This window comes from Pelophylax lessonae (assembly GCF_965119305.1).
Source record: "Pelophylax lessonae genome assembly, chromosome: 4".
Lineage (NCBI taxonomy): Eukaryota > Metazoa > Chordata > Amphibia > Anura > Ranidae > Pelophylax > Pelophylax lessonae.
In genome coordinates this window covers 455,734,430-455,753,055 of record NC_138771.1, presented here as the reverse complement: position 1 = coordinate 455,753,055, position 18,626 = coordinate 455,734,430, and the positions used below count along the sequence as shown (strand labels likewise).

Below are 18,626 nucleotides of genomic sequence, written 5' to 3'. Positions count from 1 at the left end.
AACAGTGCATATGTATAGCACTGATTACTGTAGAAATGTCACTGGTAACCCCAAAAGTGTCAAATGTCAGTCAAGGGTCCGATCTGTCCGCCGCAATACCGAGAAAAAAAAAAAAAAAAAAAAATCGCAGATCGCCGCCATTACGCGTTAAAAAAAAAAAACAACAAAAATTACAAAAATCTTTCCCTTTGTTAGTAAACGCGATAACTTTTGCGCAAACCAATCAAAATACGCTTTTTGCGTTTTTTTTTTTTACCAAACCTAGGTAGCATAAAACAAGATGGCCGAAAATGTTAAAAAATTTTGATTTACATCTTTTTTGGGGGCAATTTCATATAAAAAAAAATGTGAAAAATATTGCTATTTTTGCAAAATTTACGCTCTTTTTTTGTTTATAGCGCATGATCAAAAAAAAAAAAAAAAAAAAAAAAATCGCACAGGTGATCAAATGCCACCAAAAGAAAGCTCTGTTTGTGGGAAAAAAAGGACGCCAAATTCGTTTAGATACAGCGTCGCACGACCGCGCAACTGTCTGTTAAAGTCACGCAGTGCCGAATCGCAAAATACCCCCTGGTCAGGAAGGGGGTAAAATCTTCCGGGGCTTAAGTGGTTAAGAATCTTCTGAAATCTTCCAAGAGTAGCCTATTTCTGGTCTTCCATTGCTCCAGATGGGGTCCTCCGCTGGCCCCTACTTCACTTCTCTGTCCTGTAATGGTGTAGGGGGGTCAGTGGAAAGAACCAAAAAGCACAGAGGAGGACCAGGATATCGACATCCCTAGGAGGCATCGGTTTCTGAGGAATGTTCAGGGGGTGATTTGTCTTTAATAATTGTAGGCAGGTGCAGTCTATTTTCTCGACTGCATGCAGCGCTTGTCCGCAGCAGCATTGCAGATGGAGAGAAGGTCAAGAGGAACATGGTCTCTTGGGTATAGGGGAATTGATCCAATTAAATTCTGCATCCCCATGGGACTCTAGCAGCCATCTTGGATCAGGCAGAGCCTAATTAGGACCCTGGCTCTCAGGTTTGGCACATTTTGCGAGTGGGTAGAGTAGGAACCAGTACCCCATTTGCTAAGGACAGAATTTGTGGCAAGGAAAGATTTCTGATAACGAGGGAAAGCGTAGGGCTCACAGCTTCTCTGGACATCATCCCACTTGGGCACGAGACAGCTAGGCTTCATCTGCCACTCCAAACAGACGCTGTCAGTGTTGCTGAAGCCTGCTCTCTACATGCTGTTGGACCCATGAGTGTTCCCGGTTAGGCTGGCTTCCCAACGGTTTTAATGCGAACTGTCTTTGCTTCATCTCACTTGAACTGTGTGTAATATTGCCACCAAACTGCACCTGACCTACATACTTACTAATGTAGTGGTCAGCAACACAGGCAAAATTAGGCCAGGTTCACACTGCTCCGACACGGAAGTCGGATGACTTCCAATCTGACATTGCCGTACGATTTTATGTCGGACTTCCTCGCAACTTCATTGCACGAGATCTGACTTTGATCCCACAAAACCAAGCCCTTTGAGTCTGGTATGGATCTTAAAGAAAAAAAAAATGGCGTGGAATCATCCCCACCAAAAAATCTATACCAGACCCTTATCCCAGCATGCAGCCTTGCAGGTCAGGAAAGTGTAAGCACGCCCCCCCCTCCTGGACCATACCAGGCCACATGCACTCAACATAGGGGGGTGGGTGATTTGGAGCAGGGGGGCTCTGGGCCTCCCACCCCAAAGCACCTATGCTCCCATGTTGATGGGGTCAAGGGCCTCTTCCCACAACCCTGGTCAGTGGTTGTGAAGGTCTTCGGGCAGGGGGCTTATCAGAATCTGGAAGGCCCCCTATAACAAGGGGGCCCCCAGATCCCACCCCCCTCCATGTGAATAAGTATGGGGTACATTATACCCCTACTCATTCACCCAAAAAAAGTGTCAAAACTAAAAACAGCACACAGGTTTTTGACAAAGTCTTTTAATAAAGTAGCTCTATCTTCTTTCTCTGGTGTGGTCTTCTCCCTCCACTAGCTCCCGTTGTTGTGTCGGCTCCCACTGTCTGACATTTCTTTTATAGTCATAGGGCGTAGCTATCCAGTGACATCACCCAGAGACCCCGCCCATTTGTGACGTCACTGCCCCATCATTCCCTGGCGATGATGTCACAAGGGGGCAGGGTCTCCAGGTGACATCCCTGGATGGTCATTCCCCTTGGCTATATAAAAAAAATGGCAGACAGCGGGAGCCAACACAACAGCGAGAGCTAGCGTTGAGAGAAGACATCACTGGAGGAAAAAGAACTGTTGGAGGAAGAAAATAGCGGAGGGAGAAGAACCGGAGGAAAAACCAGGAGGAAGATAGCAAAGGGAGAAGAACCAGAGGAAGAAAACAGTGGAGAAAGAAGAAAAAAAAAAAGAAGAACAAAGAACAAATGGAGAAAACATCACCGGAGAAAGAAGACACGTTGGAGCTACTATAATAAAAAAGGACTTGGTCAAAAACCTGTGTACTGTTTTTTTTTGACACTTTTTTGGATGAATGATTAGTTTGGTACAATGTACCGAACGACTCGTAGTTCGGTGCATTGTATACTTGGGGAGGGAGAGATCTGGGGGCCCCCTTGTTACACGGGGCTTCCACATTCTGATAAGCCCCTGCCCGCAGATCCCCACAACCACTGCCCAGGGTTGTTGGGAAGAGACCCTTGTCCCCACTAACATGAGCACCCACCCCCCCACCATGTTTAAGGCAAGTGGCCTGGTATGGTCCAGGAAGGACCCCCCCCCTGTTCCTGACCTGCCGGGCTGCATCCTCAGATAAGAGTCTGGTATGGATTTTGGGGGGTGGGCCTCACACCATTTTTTTCTAATTTTGGCATGGGATTTTTCCTCGAGATCCATACCAGATCTAAAGAGCCTGGTATGGTATTGGGAGGGGAACCCCACGTTTTTTTTTTTTTTCTTTGCGTGGGGTTTACCTTTAAGATCCTCAGAGCACTAGTCACACGCCAAAGTCAGATCAGTTAAGATGATATTCCGACTGTCATCCTGACTTCAATTATATTAAATGGCTGAAATCTGACCAAAGTAGTGCAGGAACCTTTTTCAAAGTCGGAACCGATTTGTGTCAGACCAGTTAGGGCGGCTCTCATAGGGAACCAAAGTCTAAGAGTATGCCGCACCAGTGAGAATTGGGCTTAGGCAAATATCTCAGTACTTCTTTGCAAGAGTTCCTCATGTTGGGTTTTAGTGACACGGTGACTAATTTGAATCACCTTCAACCTAAGAGCTTAATTTACTATTATGCCCCTCTCACATAACCAGATCAGAGACATTTGTTCAATCTGGCTCAGATTCAGCAAGGATAAGGGTTCACATATACAGTATCTTAAAAGGCCAGGATTGTAAACTGTGGTGTGCATAAACTATAGTCACTGTACAGTTTAAAAACACACATTAGAAGGAAGGGAAAGTCGTTTTGTTTAAGAGAAAAGGCACACAGGACGTACTATACCATGCTACCTGTTACTTTGGATTTAGTTCGGCCTTAAAACAAACAATGTTTACCTTCTGTGTTTGTGAAAGCTGGGCTTGTTTTTTGATACTTTGTCCCAAAACCAAGAGTTCCATGGACTGTCCCGGTTATACTCGTGAGGCAGTTAAATCCCTGCAGATTACTATTTGAATACTACTGGAGGTCAGATCTCCTTTAGATAAAAGAAGAACAAAGAAATTGTGCAAAGAAAGTTAGTTAATAAATTGTGCCATGATTGGTCCTGCATAATGCAAGAGAGAACCTTAGGGGCCCTTTTTCGGAGACATCAGGGAGAAATTTTCCCTCAAATGACCAAAAGGAGTGTGCTTGTCAGGGCCATGTAGGGTAAGGTGACCAGAAATTTTTAAAATGAAATCTGGGGACATTTGTTTTTATTGGCAAACAATTTTATAAGCATATTTTTCTCAAAATATATATGCAGTGTATGTGTTTATGGAATGACTGAATGATATATACTGTACGTCATTTCTCACATTTTCTCGATGAGATTAAAAAAAAAATAAGATACTTCTTAGAATTTTAGGAGATAGGACTACCAAATGTTATGAAGATAAGGCAGAGAAAAAGCAGAGTTTAGGAGCTTGCTACATAAAGAATGCAGGGCTCAGCAGTGCGCTACATAAAGAATGCAGGGCTCAGCAGTGCGCTACATAAAGAATATGCAAAAGGGGGCTTATATAGCCCTCCCTTTCCCATGGGATGGCGGAAGGGAATAGGGACACATTAGCTTTGGTCCAGCCATATTGTTAGGTAGTTTAATTAGGGACACAGATTTAGTTCAGCCATATTGTTAGTTAATTTAATATGAGGTAGTGACCTTTTGACTTCCTAGCTTTCTTAGCCCCCTTCCCGCTCTGAGGATCCCGCTCTTTCCCGTATCTGGGCAGCTTAGGCTAGGTAGCTGGGCAGTTTTCAACCGTCTCTAAGTTTAGCAGCGAATGAGGCCCCTTCCCGCCTTCCCTCTCCCGCCCTATGAGCCCACCAGTACCTCAGTTTAGGGCTATTTAAGCAGGGTTCCGTGATCTAAAGGCTTAATCCCTTCAAGACATCTCTTACCAGCGTTCCCCTCCCTGCCCTTGGTTTGTTGTGGCTACAATATTAACTGGTTGGGTCACCTGTGCTTTGCAGAGGGGGACGATTTGTAAAGTGGTGAAGGATGGTATATTTATGTGGATATATTTTGATGGTACAACCTGAGTTGTTCATGACTAGGTTGTGGTTGTGATGTTAAATTATATATTTTGATGACTTTATTTATGTTTTGTTAACCAGTTAATAAACAGCCGCGGCCTTTACAGCCCATTCAGACTGGCGGGATCCGACTTCGAGGGGCGACCTGTGAAGTCGCGGTGCACTTCGGCGCGACTTGCAGGGACTTCACATAATGGAAGTCTATGCAAGTCGCTCCCAGGTCGCCCCAAAGTAGTACAGGACCCTTTTTCTAAGTCTGAGCGACTTGTGTCGCTCCTATTAGAACGGGTCCTGTGCTAATCAATGGCGAGCGACCGAGCACGACTTATCAGGCTGACAAGTCGCCTGACAAGTCGCGCTAGTCTGAATGGGGTCTTATACATTCAAACAATTTGTGTGAGTTGCCTTATTTTTTCTCTTAAATATTTATGTATTTGTTTATTATTTATTTCCTATTTTAACGGTATAGCAATTTAGAGTGTATGGTTTAACAGATTCAGATTAACTCCTTCCTGCCATTCCATGCAGGGCTCAGCAGTGCCCATCCAATGCAGCCTCACAAGTGCCCAACAAAAATTTCAATTTTGGTGAGATAATCTGAAAGGGAAATCACATCTAAATGGTATGCAGACGCTACAATTTTCCTCAGAGCCTTGCAGTTGCAGCAGCTGATTGATAATTATAAAACCACTCCCATTCAGATTAACTCTGCACATGGACACAGATAAATATATTTCTTCAGAATAACAAAAGGTAGGAATCTGCAACAAAGTTAGTTAAACTCCCTGTACTGTACATAGTTCACCCAGAGGGGACATTTTTGGGAATAGCAGTCAGTCAGTGATGATTGGGGGGAGCAATGTCATCTGCTGGACGTTGGTCCATTGTTTTATCAAGTCCAAAGTCAGCTCAGCCCTCTACCAGGAAATTCTAGAGCACTTCATGCTTCCCTCGGCTGACCAGCTTTATGGATATGCTGATTTCATTTTCCAGCAGGACCTGGCACCTGCCCACACTGCCAAAAGTACCAATACCTGATTATGGTATCACTGTGCTTGATTGGCCAGCAAACACGCCTGACCTAAACCCCATAGAGAATCTGTGGGGTATTGTCAAGAGGAAAATGAGAGACACCAGACTCAACAATGCAGACGAGCTTAAGGCCGCTATCAAAGTAACCTGGGCTTCCATAACACCTCAGCAGTGCCACAGGCTGATCACCTCCATGCCACGCCACATTGATGCAGCAATTCATGCAAAAGAAGCCCCGACCAAGTATTGAGTGCATACTATGCTGTACATGGACATACTTTTCAGTAAACCAACATTTCTGTATTAAAAATCCTTTTTTTTTTTTTTTTTTTTTTTTTTTTTGGGGTCTTAAGTAATATTCTAATTTGTTCAGATACTGAATTTTGGGTTTTCACTAGCCATAAGCCATAATCTTTAAAACTAAAAGAAAGAAATGCTTGAACAATATCACTCTGTGTGTAAACACATCTATATAAAATATGAGTTTTACTTTTTGAATTGAATTACGGTACTATAATAAATGAACTTTTTGATGATATTCTAATTTGCGCATGCGCATGGTATTTTGCATAGAATGGTGACGCATGTGCACTTGCGCGTCCACAGTTCCCGTTCGCACTAGCTGGCCTATTTAACCGCTTCCGGACTGCCTGACGCATATATACTGCGGCAGGCTGGCCCTCCTGCTCGAACCGACATAGGGCTACGTCGGTTGCGCACCTGCAGCACTGAGTCTGGGCCGTAGAAGTTTGGCCACAGCCACACCAAACTTCTACGGCCCAGACTCAGTGCCACAGCAACTCCAAACCTTTATGGTCCAGACTCAATGCCACAGCAACACCAAACCTTTATGGTCCAGACTCAGTGCCACAGCAACACCAAACCTTTATGGTCTAGACTCAATGCCACAGCAACTCCAAACCTTTATGGTCCAGACTCAGTGCCACAGCAACACCAAACCTTTATGGTCCAGACTCAGTGCCACAGCAACACCAAACCTTTATGGTCCAGACTCAGTGCCACAGCAACACCAAACCTACGGTCCAGACTCAGTGCCACAGCAACACCAAACCTACGGTCCAGACTCAGTGCCACAGCAACACCAAACCTACGGTCCAGACTCAGTGCCACAGCAACACCAACCCTTTATGGTCCAGACTCAGTGCCACAGCAACACCAAACCATTATGGTCCAGACTCAATGCCACAGCAACTCCAAACCTTTATGGTCCAGACTCAATGCCACAGCAACACCAAACCTTTATGGTCCAGACTCAGTGCCACAGCAACACCAAACCTTTATGGTCCAGACTCAATGCCACAGCAACACCAAACCATTATGGTCCAGACTCAATGCCACAGCAACTCCAAACCTTTATGGTCCAGACTCAGTGCCACAGCAACACCAAACCTTTATGGTCCAGACTCAGTGCCACAGCAACACCAAACCTTTATGGTCCAGACTCAGTGCCACAGCAACACCAAACCTACGGTCCAGACTCAGTGCCACAGCAACACCAAACCTACGGTCCAGACTCAGTGCCACAGCAACACCAACCCTTTATGGTCCAGACTCAGTGCCACAGCAACACCAACCCTTTATGGTCCAGACTCAGTGCCACAGCCACACCAAACCTACGGTCCAGACTCAGTGCCACAGCAACACCAAACCTTTATGGTCCAGACTCAGTGACACAGCAACACCAACCCTTTATGGTCCAGACTCAGTGACACAGCCACACCAAACTTCAAAAGTATAAACAATTGCCCCAGCCACACGAAACATCCAGAGTACAGACCCTCTGCCACAGCCAAATTAAAGTTCTACAGCGCAGACCCCATGTCACACCAAACTTCCACAGTGCAAACCCTTTGCCCCAGCCACACTAAACGTCCACAACACAGACCTCCCTGCCATAGCCACACCCGATTTTCACAGACTACCTTATGATATGCAGCACATTTCACTGCGCCACAGCAGATCCTATCAAGTTATTAATGCTATTAATAATCACAGTACAGAGACTGCCTTTATTGCAAATCTTCAGGCAAAATAAAACCCACTTCCTTTCATCTATTTACCAAATTTATAATCTTAAAAAAAAAAAAAAAAAAAAAAAAACTCTACAAAACCCCATTTTTAATTACTGGAATCCACCATTATGTGACCAACCTTGTTGTGTCTCACGAAATTGAAGACCGGTGATCCTCATTGCACTCCATAAACGAACTTATCTATATTTTATTTCAATAAACCCTTAAAGAGGAGCTCCAGGCCCCCCCCCCCTCCCAAAAGAAAATTAAAAGTCAGCAGCTACAAATACTGTAGCTGCTGACTTTTAATACTAGGTCATTACCTGTCTAGGCATCCAGCAATGTCCTCACCCAAGCCAGTTCTTCAGTCGACTATCGGGTGTTGGCACCGCCATCCTGACCAAGGGAATCTGGCAGTGAAGCCTTGTGGCCAGTTTCCTACTACGTATGCTTGATGCGCACTGTAAATAGGCCACAGTCTTATGGGACCTGTGAAGTGTCTCAGAAGGCCATGGGGGGAAGGAAGAGGGGGGAACTCAGCCAGTTGTGGGAGCGTGTACCTGTCTATTCTAGGTACCCCCTCTCCCCCCAAAAGGCAGCAGAAGGGACAGGGAGGCAGACTAGTGGAGTTTTCCCTTTTAGATGGAGCTTTGCTTTAAAGCATTTTTAAGTGCACACTATAGCGTGTGCTGCGATCGCATGTAATATCGGAGCGCACTGCTCCTTCATTACATGCGATCGGATGTGCAGTGCGAATTCAGCCATACACTTTGTATGGCTAAATTCGCACTGTACCCACACAAAAGTCACACATGACCCTTTTTTTCAGCTGCATCAGGATCGGATCGCACAGCGGTTCACACTTGTGCGATCCGATCCTGTGCGAACTGTCATATCGCACTGCGATATGCGATCAAACTGGGGGAGTCGTTAACATTTAATTGACACCCCCTGCGTATCGCATATGGCAGTGTGAACTGCCAGATGTGCGTTTGCGATGCGGGAACAGGCTGCAAATTCGCAGCCTTCCCGCATCGCACAAGTGTGACCCGGCACTAAACTGCGGATGTTTTTTAAAAAAAACAACACACCACACACCTGCAAGGCATACTAGCACATTATGAAATATACACCTTGGAAGCAAGCCCTCTAGCGCTGTACTGTCACCGCTGAGAGGGCTGACATTCCCCCCGTCTTTCTTCCAGGTTTGCAGGCTCCGGAGCCGCAACTACATCATTGCCACGCATGCACACGGGAGCCCTTAGTTCCAGCACAAAGTTCTGGCAAGGTGTGCTGGACCTTCTGGGTGCATGCGCCAGTGAGGTCACTAGGTGCATCCAGGGTGAATATCTACTAAACGGTGCATGTTTTGGAGATATTCACTGTAGGTAAAAATGCCCAAGCGTGACTCACAACCGCTTTAAGCTGACCATACATGGTATGCATTTTGTCCGGTTCCTGATTACCAGATGAAATTTGCCCGGCCGACGGCCTTTCCAGCATCTTCCAGCTGGACATTCTTCAATCTGAAAACTGAAGGAGCCAGGCGGAACATTTTTGAATGAACAGCAGCTGCATCTTTCCAGAAACAGCCACTGTTGGGGTATTCTGACCGTCGCTGCTGCTGGCTGTCAGAATACAAAAGCTGACAGGGAAGATTTGTCCATCTGTGCTGTTTAGTGTGGATGGAGGAATCTAGTAGATGTCTTTCGTTCAGCCTATGTGTATGGCCAGCTTTACTCTCAGATTACTAGCTAATCGCAGTTCTCAACTCCACCAAGGACAATGCCTGTCCTACCACATGATACATCATGGAAGATAAATATAAATCTCCCACCACCTTTGCTTGCTCCTCACTGGGAATGACAGAGTGTGTGGGTGTGCTAGCAGAGGAGTACGCATCATCTTAGCAGTGTGTATATATATGTGTCAGAATGTAAGGGAGCAGCGCAGGTCAGTGCTGCTATGACTGAAGCGCTTAAAACAGCCAATGCACATTCCTGCATATCAACACGACTGAGGAGGGAGATACAATGAGCAAAGCAACTCGAAGGCAAAGAGCCAGCTGTTGGGAAGAGTAAAATAGCAATTTTAAGGTGGCTTATTAAACACAGTGCAAAGACATGCTGTAAACCACAACACCCAATCAGAAATTAGTCTTTAGTGTGGACAGACTAATCATAGCTAGTCTTTGATCGATTGGTTTTGGGCCAGGACAAGGGGTGGGCAGGAGGGCTGGCTGCCCTGGGCGCAATGGTTTATTGCAGGGATGTGGGCGCTCTGACCCTAACCCTAAGGGAAGGAGTTGGGGCGCAGTTTGGCATCTTTGCCCAGGGCGCTGAATGACCTTGTCCAGGCACTGCCTGCATGCCAGAGCTTTTTGCACAACGCAATGAAAAGGGCTTTTCATTTTTAACTGGAAAATTCTTCTACACTGGTCAAGATTAAATATTTTAATTTATTTAACTTAAGATCCCACCACCTTCAGGTGCAGGCCTACAATGCTAACCCACAACCCAGCAATTAGCAGCAGTGCTGTCAGCTTGCTGTGCAAGGTCCTTCAGCTGGCCTTTGGGCTACCTATCTGATAGAACTAATAGGCAGCCCAACTCCATGGCAGGCTGAAAACACTGCTGCTAAGTGCGAGAGAGTCACTAGCTCCCCTATGCTCAGAAGGTCTAGGTTAGTGATGGTGAACCTATGGCACTTGTGCCACAGCTGGCATGCAGGGCCCTCTCTGTGGGCACGCCAGCTATACTGGGAAGCTGCCGCCGCTGATGCCTGGGGTCTTTTAATCCTCCCTCCCCCCGCACAGTAGTGGTGCTGTGACAAGTGATCGTGGACTGTCAGTGCATTTTCCTGCTTGCCCCCCTTCTGTCAAGCAGCGCTGAACAGGGACAGAGCAGTGGTTGCAGAGAGCGGCGCCCACACCAATTCCTCCTGCCCCCTTATTGGCTGCAGCCAAGCACCAATGATGAGGTTGACAAGTGCACCATGGGACGTTTAGTCCCCGAAGACTATGGAGAGAGAGAGAGATCATGAGAGAGACTGAAGCAGCACACTGTGAGCCAGGGATAGAGAGGCTGCGAGGATACCTCCCCTGCAGTGCCAGTTGCGGGCCTTGCCACGGGCATCTGAGAGCGAGTGGACATCTGTTCAGAGGAAGTGTTGCTGTGTCACTGGGATTGGTGAGAGACCCTTGCGGCCATTATCTGTGGCTGTTATTAATTGCAGTGTTGGCACTTTGAAAAAAATAAGTTGGTTTTGTGTCGCAGTTTGGGCACTCAGGCTCAAAAAGGTTTGCCATCACTGGTCTAGGTTCTAGAACAGGGGTCTCCAAACTGTGGTCCTTTGCTAGCCTTTATCCGGCCCTTGGGCACTATTCCTCCCACTGATATGATGCACTTTTCCTCCAACTGACACCAACAATGGGGCACTATTTCTTTCACCGATACCAATGATTCCTCCTACTAAGAGGGGCACTTCTACTCCTCCTATTGACCACTAACCCTGAGGCCATATTTATTCTCACTGATGCCAGGCCCGTGACATTTTCTGTCCCTGCTGGCCACCCTAAAGTCTTAAAGTGGAGTTCCACCCTATTTTTATACTTACCTCCATCTTCTCGCTCCGGGTCACCTGAAAAAGAAATGGATAATCGCATATTTTTTTTTTTTTTACTTACCTCGTAGCGAAGAAAAAATACTTACCTTACTTCCTTCTTCCTCCTTCCTCGGCCCGTCGTCACTTCCTGGCTCTGCAATGATTCCTGGGAGCTGAACGTCATAGCTCCCAGGAATCATTGCGCCTGCACCGGCCCCGACGTCAGTTCCGGGTCGCGCGCGTCATCCCCTTCTAAACAGCTTCTGGGCATGCCCAGAAGCTGTAGAGGGATGACGCACGCGACCCGGAAGTGACGCCGGGGCCGGCGCAGAGCATCGTGGGACCAAAGAAGGCGGAAGAAGACGCCGAAGGGGATCTCGCTGGCTTCAAGCTGCCCACATCTGAGATGGCAGCGCTGGACAAGACGTTTGCAAGGTAAGTATTTGTCCTAACAGGTAAGTGCAACCCGGGACAGATCAGAGGCTAGCCATTGTGGAATGCACTAGCCCTGACTGTCCCGGGGGTATTAAAAAAAAAAAAAAATCCAGGGTGGAACTCCGCTTTAAGGACAGTAAACTGCCCATTTGTTTGAAAAGTCTGGAGACCCCCTGTTTTAGAACAACAAAGCCAAATGTACTACAATAAAAAAGTCTAAAGCAGGTGTTTATATTTCAAATGGAAACGCCCTTAAAGTGTATCAATGTAAAATCATATATTCGTTGAATCTCAATTATTTATAGCCTACTCCTATTACTCTAAACAGTCCTCAATGTTTGTAACTGTACTTTGGAACACTTGAATTCTATGACACATATTCCCTATGCCCTGTGAGTAGGCATTGCTGTGTCACACATTTAACAGAGCTTGCCTTCTAAACTACAGGAGGTGCTGAGAGGAAGAGTTTCAGGAGGCGGAGTCAGTACAGTAAATCACTGCTTGCAGGCAGCAAGGTACCATGGGATATGTAGTCCTTAGATGTGGAAAGTAAACAGCAGAGGTGGTGCTGAAAAACATGCAGGAAATCCAGGAAAATGTGCAAAGAGATGACCAGCAGACAGGCAGCACTCACAATATTAAAGGAGATTTTTCCAGTAAGTTAATAACTATTGTTTGCATTGTTAATACAATGCTGATGTTATAAAAAAAAAAGTTAAAAGGTTTTTTTCTCAATTTTGTGCGTTCTCTGCACTATAATAATAAAAAAAAAAAAAAAAAAAAAAGACCTTCCACTAGCTGCTTTCTCTCTCGCCCCCTCCCCCTTCAACACTCACATGGGTCTGTCAGCGATCCAGCGCTGTGCCTATCTATATCCCCCCTCTCCTCTCTTCCTCTTCTTACAGGACACATAGCTAATGGCTCCTACCACTGTTAGTCAAAACCTGTGAGGACAAAGCAGGGGGATGTGTCTGTGGACGCACACAGCCTGACTCAGCAGCATGCCCGCAGAGGTGCCCCCATGGAGCACTGTTTGCTGAGGGACCACTGTTAAATACCAGTGCACAGAGCAGGGAAGTATAACAAGTTTATATTTTAGGGAAAATCAAACAAGACTCAGTATCACTTTAAGGCTCGGTTCACACTTGTGCGATGCGGGAAGGCTGCGAATATGCAGCGTGTTCCCGCATCGCTTCCGCACATCTGGCAGTTCACACTGCCATATGCGATACGCAGGGGGTGTCAATTAAAAGTTAACGACACCCCCAGTTTTATTGCATATCGCAGTGCGATCTGCAAGTACGCACAGAAACGGATCGCACAAGTGTGAACCACTGTGCGATCCAATTTTGATGCGGCTCAAAAAATGCCTCCTGTGCGTCTTTGGTGCGGATGCAGTGCGAATTCAGCCATACAAAGTGTATGGCTGAAATTCGCACCACACATGAGATCGCATGTAATGAAGGAGTAGTGCGCTCCAAATTACATGCGATCGCCGCAGCCGCAAGAGTGTGAACCGGCACTAAGGCCTCTTGCATACAATACTGATGTTTGAGCTTCTGCTATTTTTGACGTAATTTTAGGTGTTTGTTTTGCGCGAATTCACACGCACAATACCTTCCTAGGGAAAATAAATTCATAGTTATGCTCATATGCGTGTATTTGCATGCACCGGCGCAAAAAACTGACAGGGAACGCAGATTTTCCTATTTTTCTTTTACTGAGGAATACTTGGTGTTTGTTTATGTGTCTGTGTGCACAGGCACATTGTAAACACTGGGCTACATTTTAGCTCAGTAAAAAAAAAAAAAAAAAAAAATGTAAAATTGTTAATATATATATATATATATATATATATATATATATATTTCATTTTTAGCAATTTTTTTTTTTTTTCTTAAAGCATTTATATTTTGGATGTCAAAATTAACGTTAAGGCTCTCTGCTTTTTCTGGCTCAGCTAAACGCACCTGACATTTGAGGTCAAGTGACCACCACCCGAGCCTTTTAACCTAGGTCAAGAAGGCTGACCTTTGTCACTTTCAGTATGTAATTATGTCACTCATTTAGCTCACTAAAACAACCTCCTCCCAACTTCCACCATCAGCGGTGCACACAAAAGTGAAGTGTAACTACAATCTGTTTTTTAGTTTTAGTCTAAGCATGGAAAGGATTCTATCTGCTTTGGGGGTTTATAGCTGTCGGCAGCCTTGTTTAGGAGATTTCTCATCACTTCCTGTATCTGGGGCAGCATTTACCCAAAGAACAGGAAGTAGGGGAGGTCTGCCCAATAGGAACACATACAGCCAGGGCCGGTGTTTTATCAGAACACCGTTACCAATCAGATTCTGCAACCGGAAGGGACGTTCGGACGAGAACAACTTTCTGCACATGCGCCACGTGTTCCAATACGTTCGCTACGTGTTCCAATAGGTTTCCTAATGTGACAGAACATAAAGCTGCGGCGGAAATCTTCTTACACCCACTCAAGTCTTGAATTTTACATTTATTTTAGCAGTAAACTCACCTTACATACTGAAATAGACTATTTCACCGCAACCGAGTGAAATAGTCTATTTCACCATATAATCACTTTGTTTCTGAGCAGTGCAGGGTGTACCAAGATGGCTGTCGCCACCTTCTACCTGCAGGTTTCTTGCTATATTTACTATATTACAATAACAATAGAAATGTAATACGGTTATTCAGTCTATAAGGTGAGATTACTGCGAAAATAAATGTAAAATTCAAGACTTGCGTGAGTGTAAGAAGATGTCCGCCGCTGCTTCGTGTTCTGTCACATTAGGAAACCTATTAAAACGCATAGCGGCCATGTTGGAACACATGGCGCATACGCAGTAAGGTGTTCTCATCTGAACGTCACTTCCGGTCACAGAATCTGATAGAACACTGGCCCTACCACGAGTCCAGCTGGGTCCATTGGACCCAGGCAGAAAATTGACTCCCAAGATTTTTTTTTTTCCAACAGTTTTGCGTGTCATCAGTTTGCGGCGTGTTAAAGGCGGCATTTCTCCATCTCATACTGCCACCCCTAGTGCAAACTCATGGGTAGGAGGCAGAGTGCCTCCTCCGAGAACGTCCCTCATGTGATCGTAGTGCGCGCAATGACGTCAGACATCAGCGCACTCCATCTCACGCAGGGCAGGCTGGATTTTCTAGGGTGGGTGGGCACAACAGACACAGGAGTGACAGGAGGACAGACAGTGGGTGTTTGGTGAACCCGTCCGCTGGTGAGTTCTGGAAGAAGATAACGGTATATATAATATATCCTACATTTTATATTTATATAAAATAATGGATGCTGGGGGTCTTTTGGTGGGAGTAATTTTCTTTGTTGAGGGGGGTCAGCATTTCATTCTTGGACCAGCACTGCATACAGCAATTTAAACCCACCAGTTTAAAATTACTACCCAAAAGTAAAACTTGTGTGTGTAGTATCATTTCATCTTGCTACTCTGTTGTGCAGCGCTTCCAGACATTTGACAAATGACAATGTAGCAGTACTTAATTTCCATCAGTCGTCTTCTGGTTCAAGGACATACCTTTATATCAACCAACTTAAAAATAGCTTCCGACAACTCCTTAATATAAATCTGTCACAAGGGCAATATGGAGGCTGCAATGGTACAGGCAAATGCCACTTGCCTCATGTTTTTTTTATAAGAGGTTTTCTTTTAAGAAATGTATTATTTTTTCATTATTATTCCTACTTTGTTCCCTATTGAGTGCTTCCCACCTGGTTTTAAACTACCCTTTGACCCCAATCCAGTGATTGTCACACAAATGGCAAGGGTCCCACTTTGCAGCTTGCTGACAAGACACAGGCTTTTCTACCCAGGCTGTGGCTAACTTTTAAAGAAAACAAACTGCAAGGACCTGCATTCACTATATCTGGTCTCCCGCAGTATACAGAACATGGAAATGCAATTATCTTAGTAAATATAAACTGCTAAATACATTTCTCAACGGCAGTATACAGCAGTCTTGTTACTTCTTTGAGTGTCTGGTCCTTGTAGGAGGCATTTTAATTCTACTTTGACTGTCATGTGAGGCTGCAGGACCCCTGACCCTCTCTCTGGACAGTGCTGATCGGCCCTGTGCTGATCACATGCACCCTCCCAAGAAAATAAATAAATAAATGCATACCAAATTTTGTTTCCAAAGGCTCTGTCTTATTAGGAGATGGTTTGGGCCAGTGGAAGAAGGGGAGGTTCAGAGAAGACAGGATCAAACAGTCTTTTTACACAATGCAGAGGATTAACCCCTTAGGTTCCACAGTGAGTATAACAAGCATGCTTTACTGCATTTACAGACTGATCTTACTGTTGTGGGTTTAGTAACACTTTAAAGTTGTTAATCAGGGTTGCAGAATACACTGCCTAACACAAAGACAGCCAAAAGAGGGAGTTTTTTTTTTTTTTTTAAATCATGAACAGAAAATCACAAAAATATGACACAGGAAGGAAGTAAAAGAACGCAGTCACATCACATTGTATTTTTAGGTACAAAAATAACTCAGAAATGTACACTCAGAGAAAATACACAGAAGTCAGAAAGAAGTCATTACAATTATGAAAATGTAATTAGATTTGTAATGCTCTGTATTAGCAGCAAAGTGTCCCTAGAAATGATTTTAAGGGCGGGTTCACACCAGCCGTGTGCAGTAGGATGACAGCAGTGCTAATGTGCTGATGGGGGCACATCACACAAAATGTTTTCAAACAAACTTTATTAAAATGTCACAGGGCAGTGAATTACGTTGCACTGCGCTAAGGAAAAGTGGCTCATGCAGTACTATGTTCAGTGCACATCCCCGCAATGTGGTGGTGTGAACCAGTCGGGTAGGAGTCAAGGCATTTTGCTTTGTCTTGAGGTGGGACTACGCTGGAAGAGCCGCCCAACGCAGTCCTACTGCACCTGGTGTAAATCGGCCCTAAAAATCCTCAACTGGGTCTAAGCCCTGGTTCACAGCACTGTAATTTGTCATGCGATTTGACAATTCAAAATCGCATGCCAAGTCGCAATGGAAGCATTCAAATCATTGTGGCTCAAGTCGCAGCGACTTTAAGGTCCCTGCACTACTTTTTTGCGAATTCATTGTGACTTGCATTGACTTCTGTTAAATGAAGCCGCAAGGAATTTGGAAGTCCAAATCGCACTGATCTGCGGCTTTGAAATTGTGTGATTTCAAGGCCGCACTGGTTTGAAGCAGGGCTTAAAGTCTATCACAAGACAACTTCACCTGTTGTGTACCTACGTAAGGCTAGTATATGACATTTTAGGTTGGTACTTTAAATGCTGAGAACACTTTAAACAAAAGGGTTAAAAAAAAAAAAAATGGAAAAAAACAGATTGACAAAAAAAAAAAAAAAAAGAGAAGAAGAAAATAGACACAGGTATTACCTTTTGTATCACTTGACCCTCCCTTTTAGATTTTAGGCTATAAACGAGAAGGGCCCTCTGATTCCTCCTGTATTTAATTTTATTAGAACTGTACTGTCTGACTTAATTTGTAAAGTGATACACAAACTTTTGGCACTATAAGAGTTGGTTCACACTATGGCGACACGACTGCGGGGGCGACCTGTGAAGTCGCCGTGCACCGCGACTTCGGCGCGACTTGCATGGACTTCACATAATGGGAGTCAATGCAAGTCGCTCCGACTTCTGTCAAAAGTAGTACAGGAACCTTTTTTCCTATCTTGAGTCGCTCCTATTAGAACGGTTCCCGTAGCACAGAATGGACCGCAACTTGTCAGGCAACCAAGTCACCTGACAAGTCGCGGTAGTGTGAACCGGCACTAAAAATCCTGTATTAAATATTATTAATAATAATAATATTCTAGACATTTCCAGGTACAAAGTTTGAAAACCCAGTACTGTCCCTAGGACTATTGACAAGCAAACATCATTCAGACCACATTTTTTGGGCTTGCATTTATCAAGGCAAGGACAGATAGAAACAATTGCTTTATATTTGCCCTGTTCACACCATACAGGTGTGCGTTTTTATGCAATGCTCAAGATCGCATGTCCAAAGCAATCACATGATAAAATAAAAAAATAGAATTTTGACCCTGTACAGAAAAATTAATTTAAATACGCAAATCAATGGACAATAATGCACCGTGCAGTGCATTAAAAAAAATGCAAGTCAATGTGCATGCATTTCGTGCGCATTTTTGTGGTGTGAACGAGCCCTAAATGCAAGACTCAGGGAGAGTTGAAAGGTTCAAATCTGCCCATTACCTCCTCTGACTGTGCAAACAGAAGTAACAGTACACTATAATACTCTTACCTTGTTCCTGGATCTGGGGCAGCACATTTTGCTGGCCTTGCAGCCCATGGCTGCACCCCGTTTTAGAGCTTTGCAGCCACCGGTGGAGTTTGGGTCACATCTCGCCCCCCTTCCCTCTCCTCTATACTTTGGCTGGCTGCCTGGGTCTCCTACACACACCCCTCTCTCTCACTCTCACATACTAACTAAACCTGCTGCTGCTCACTAAAGTTTAGGCAACAGAAAACTATTGTGGCCGTAAGTATCAGAATAGAAGCTCATGCTGGTAGTGGAAATATGGGAGGGGGCAGGAGACAGCCCATAGGACAAAGCTGAGTTCCCAGCTTCATGAAAGTGGTGGGGCTCAACGGTTCAATCCTATATTAATAGTTGTCTTCAGAGGTTTTTTTTTAAATTGATCACACAAACTTCATACTTCCCAGATCACTTTCTTCTGTGGTTAAGGACTCATGCACACAGCCACTG

At 45.0% G+C, this 18,626-nt stretch overlaps 1 protein-coding gene across 2 annotated transcripts in view; it reads right to left on the bottom strand.

The window, feature by feature from the left end:
• CCDC69 (coiled-coil domain containing 69) overlaps positions 1 to 18,365 on the bottom strand; it is a 131,718-nt gene extending 113,353 nt beyond the window's left edge. For both annotated transcript variants that reach the window (XM_082252922.1, XM_082252921.1), the window contains exon 1: positions 18,162 to 18,365. In XM_082252922.1, coding sequence (XP_082109048.1) covers positions 18,162 to 18,209 — 48 coding nt within the window. In that variant the 5' untranslated portion in view covers positions 18,210 to 18,365. The remainder of the gene's footprint in view (positions 1 to 18,161) is intronic.
• Positions 18,366 to 18,626: the final 261 nt, after the last annotated feature.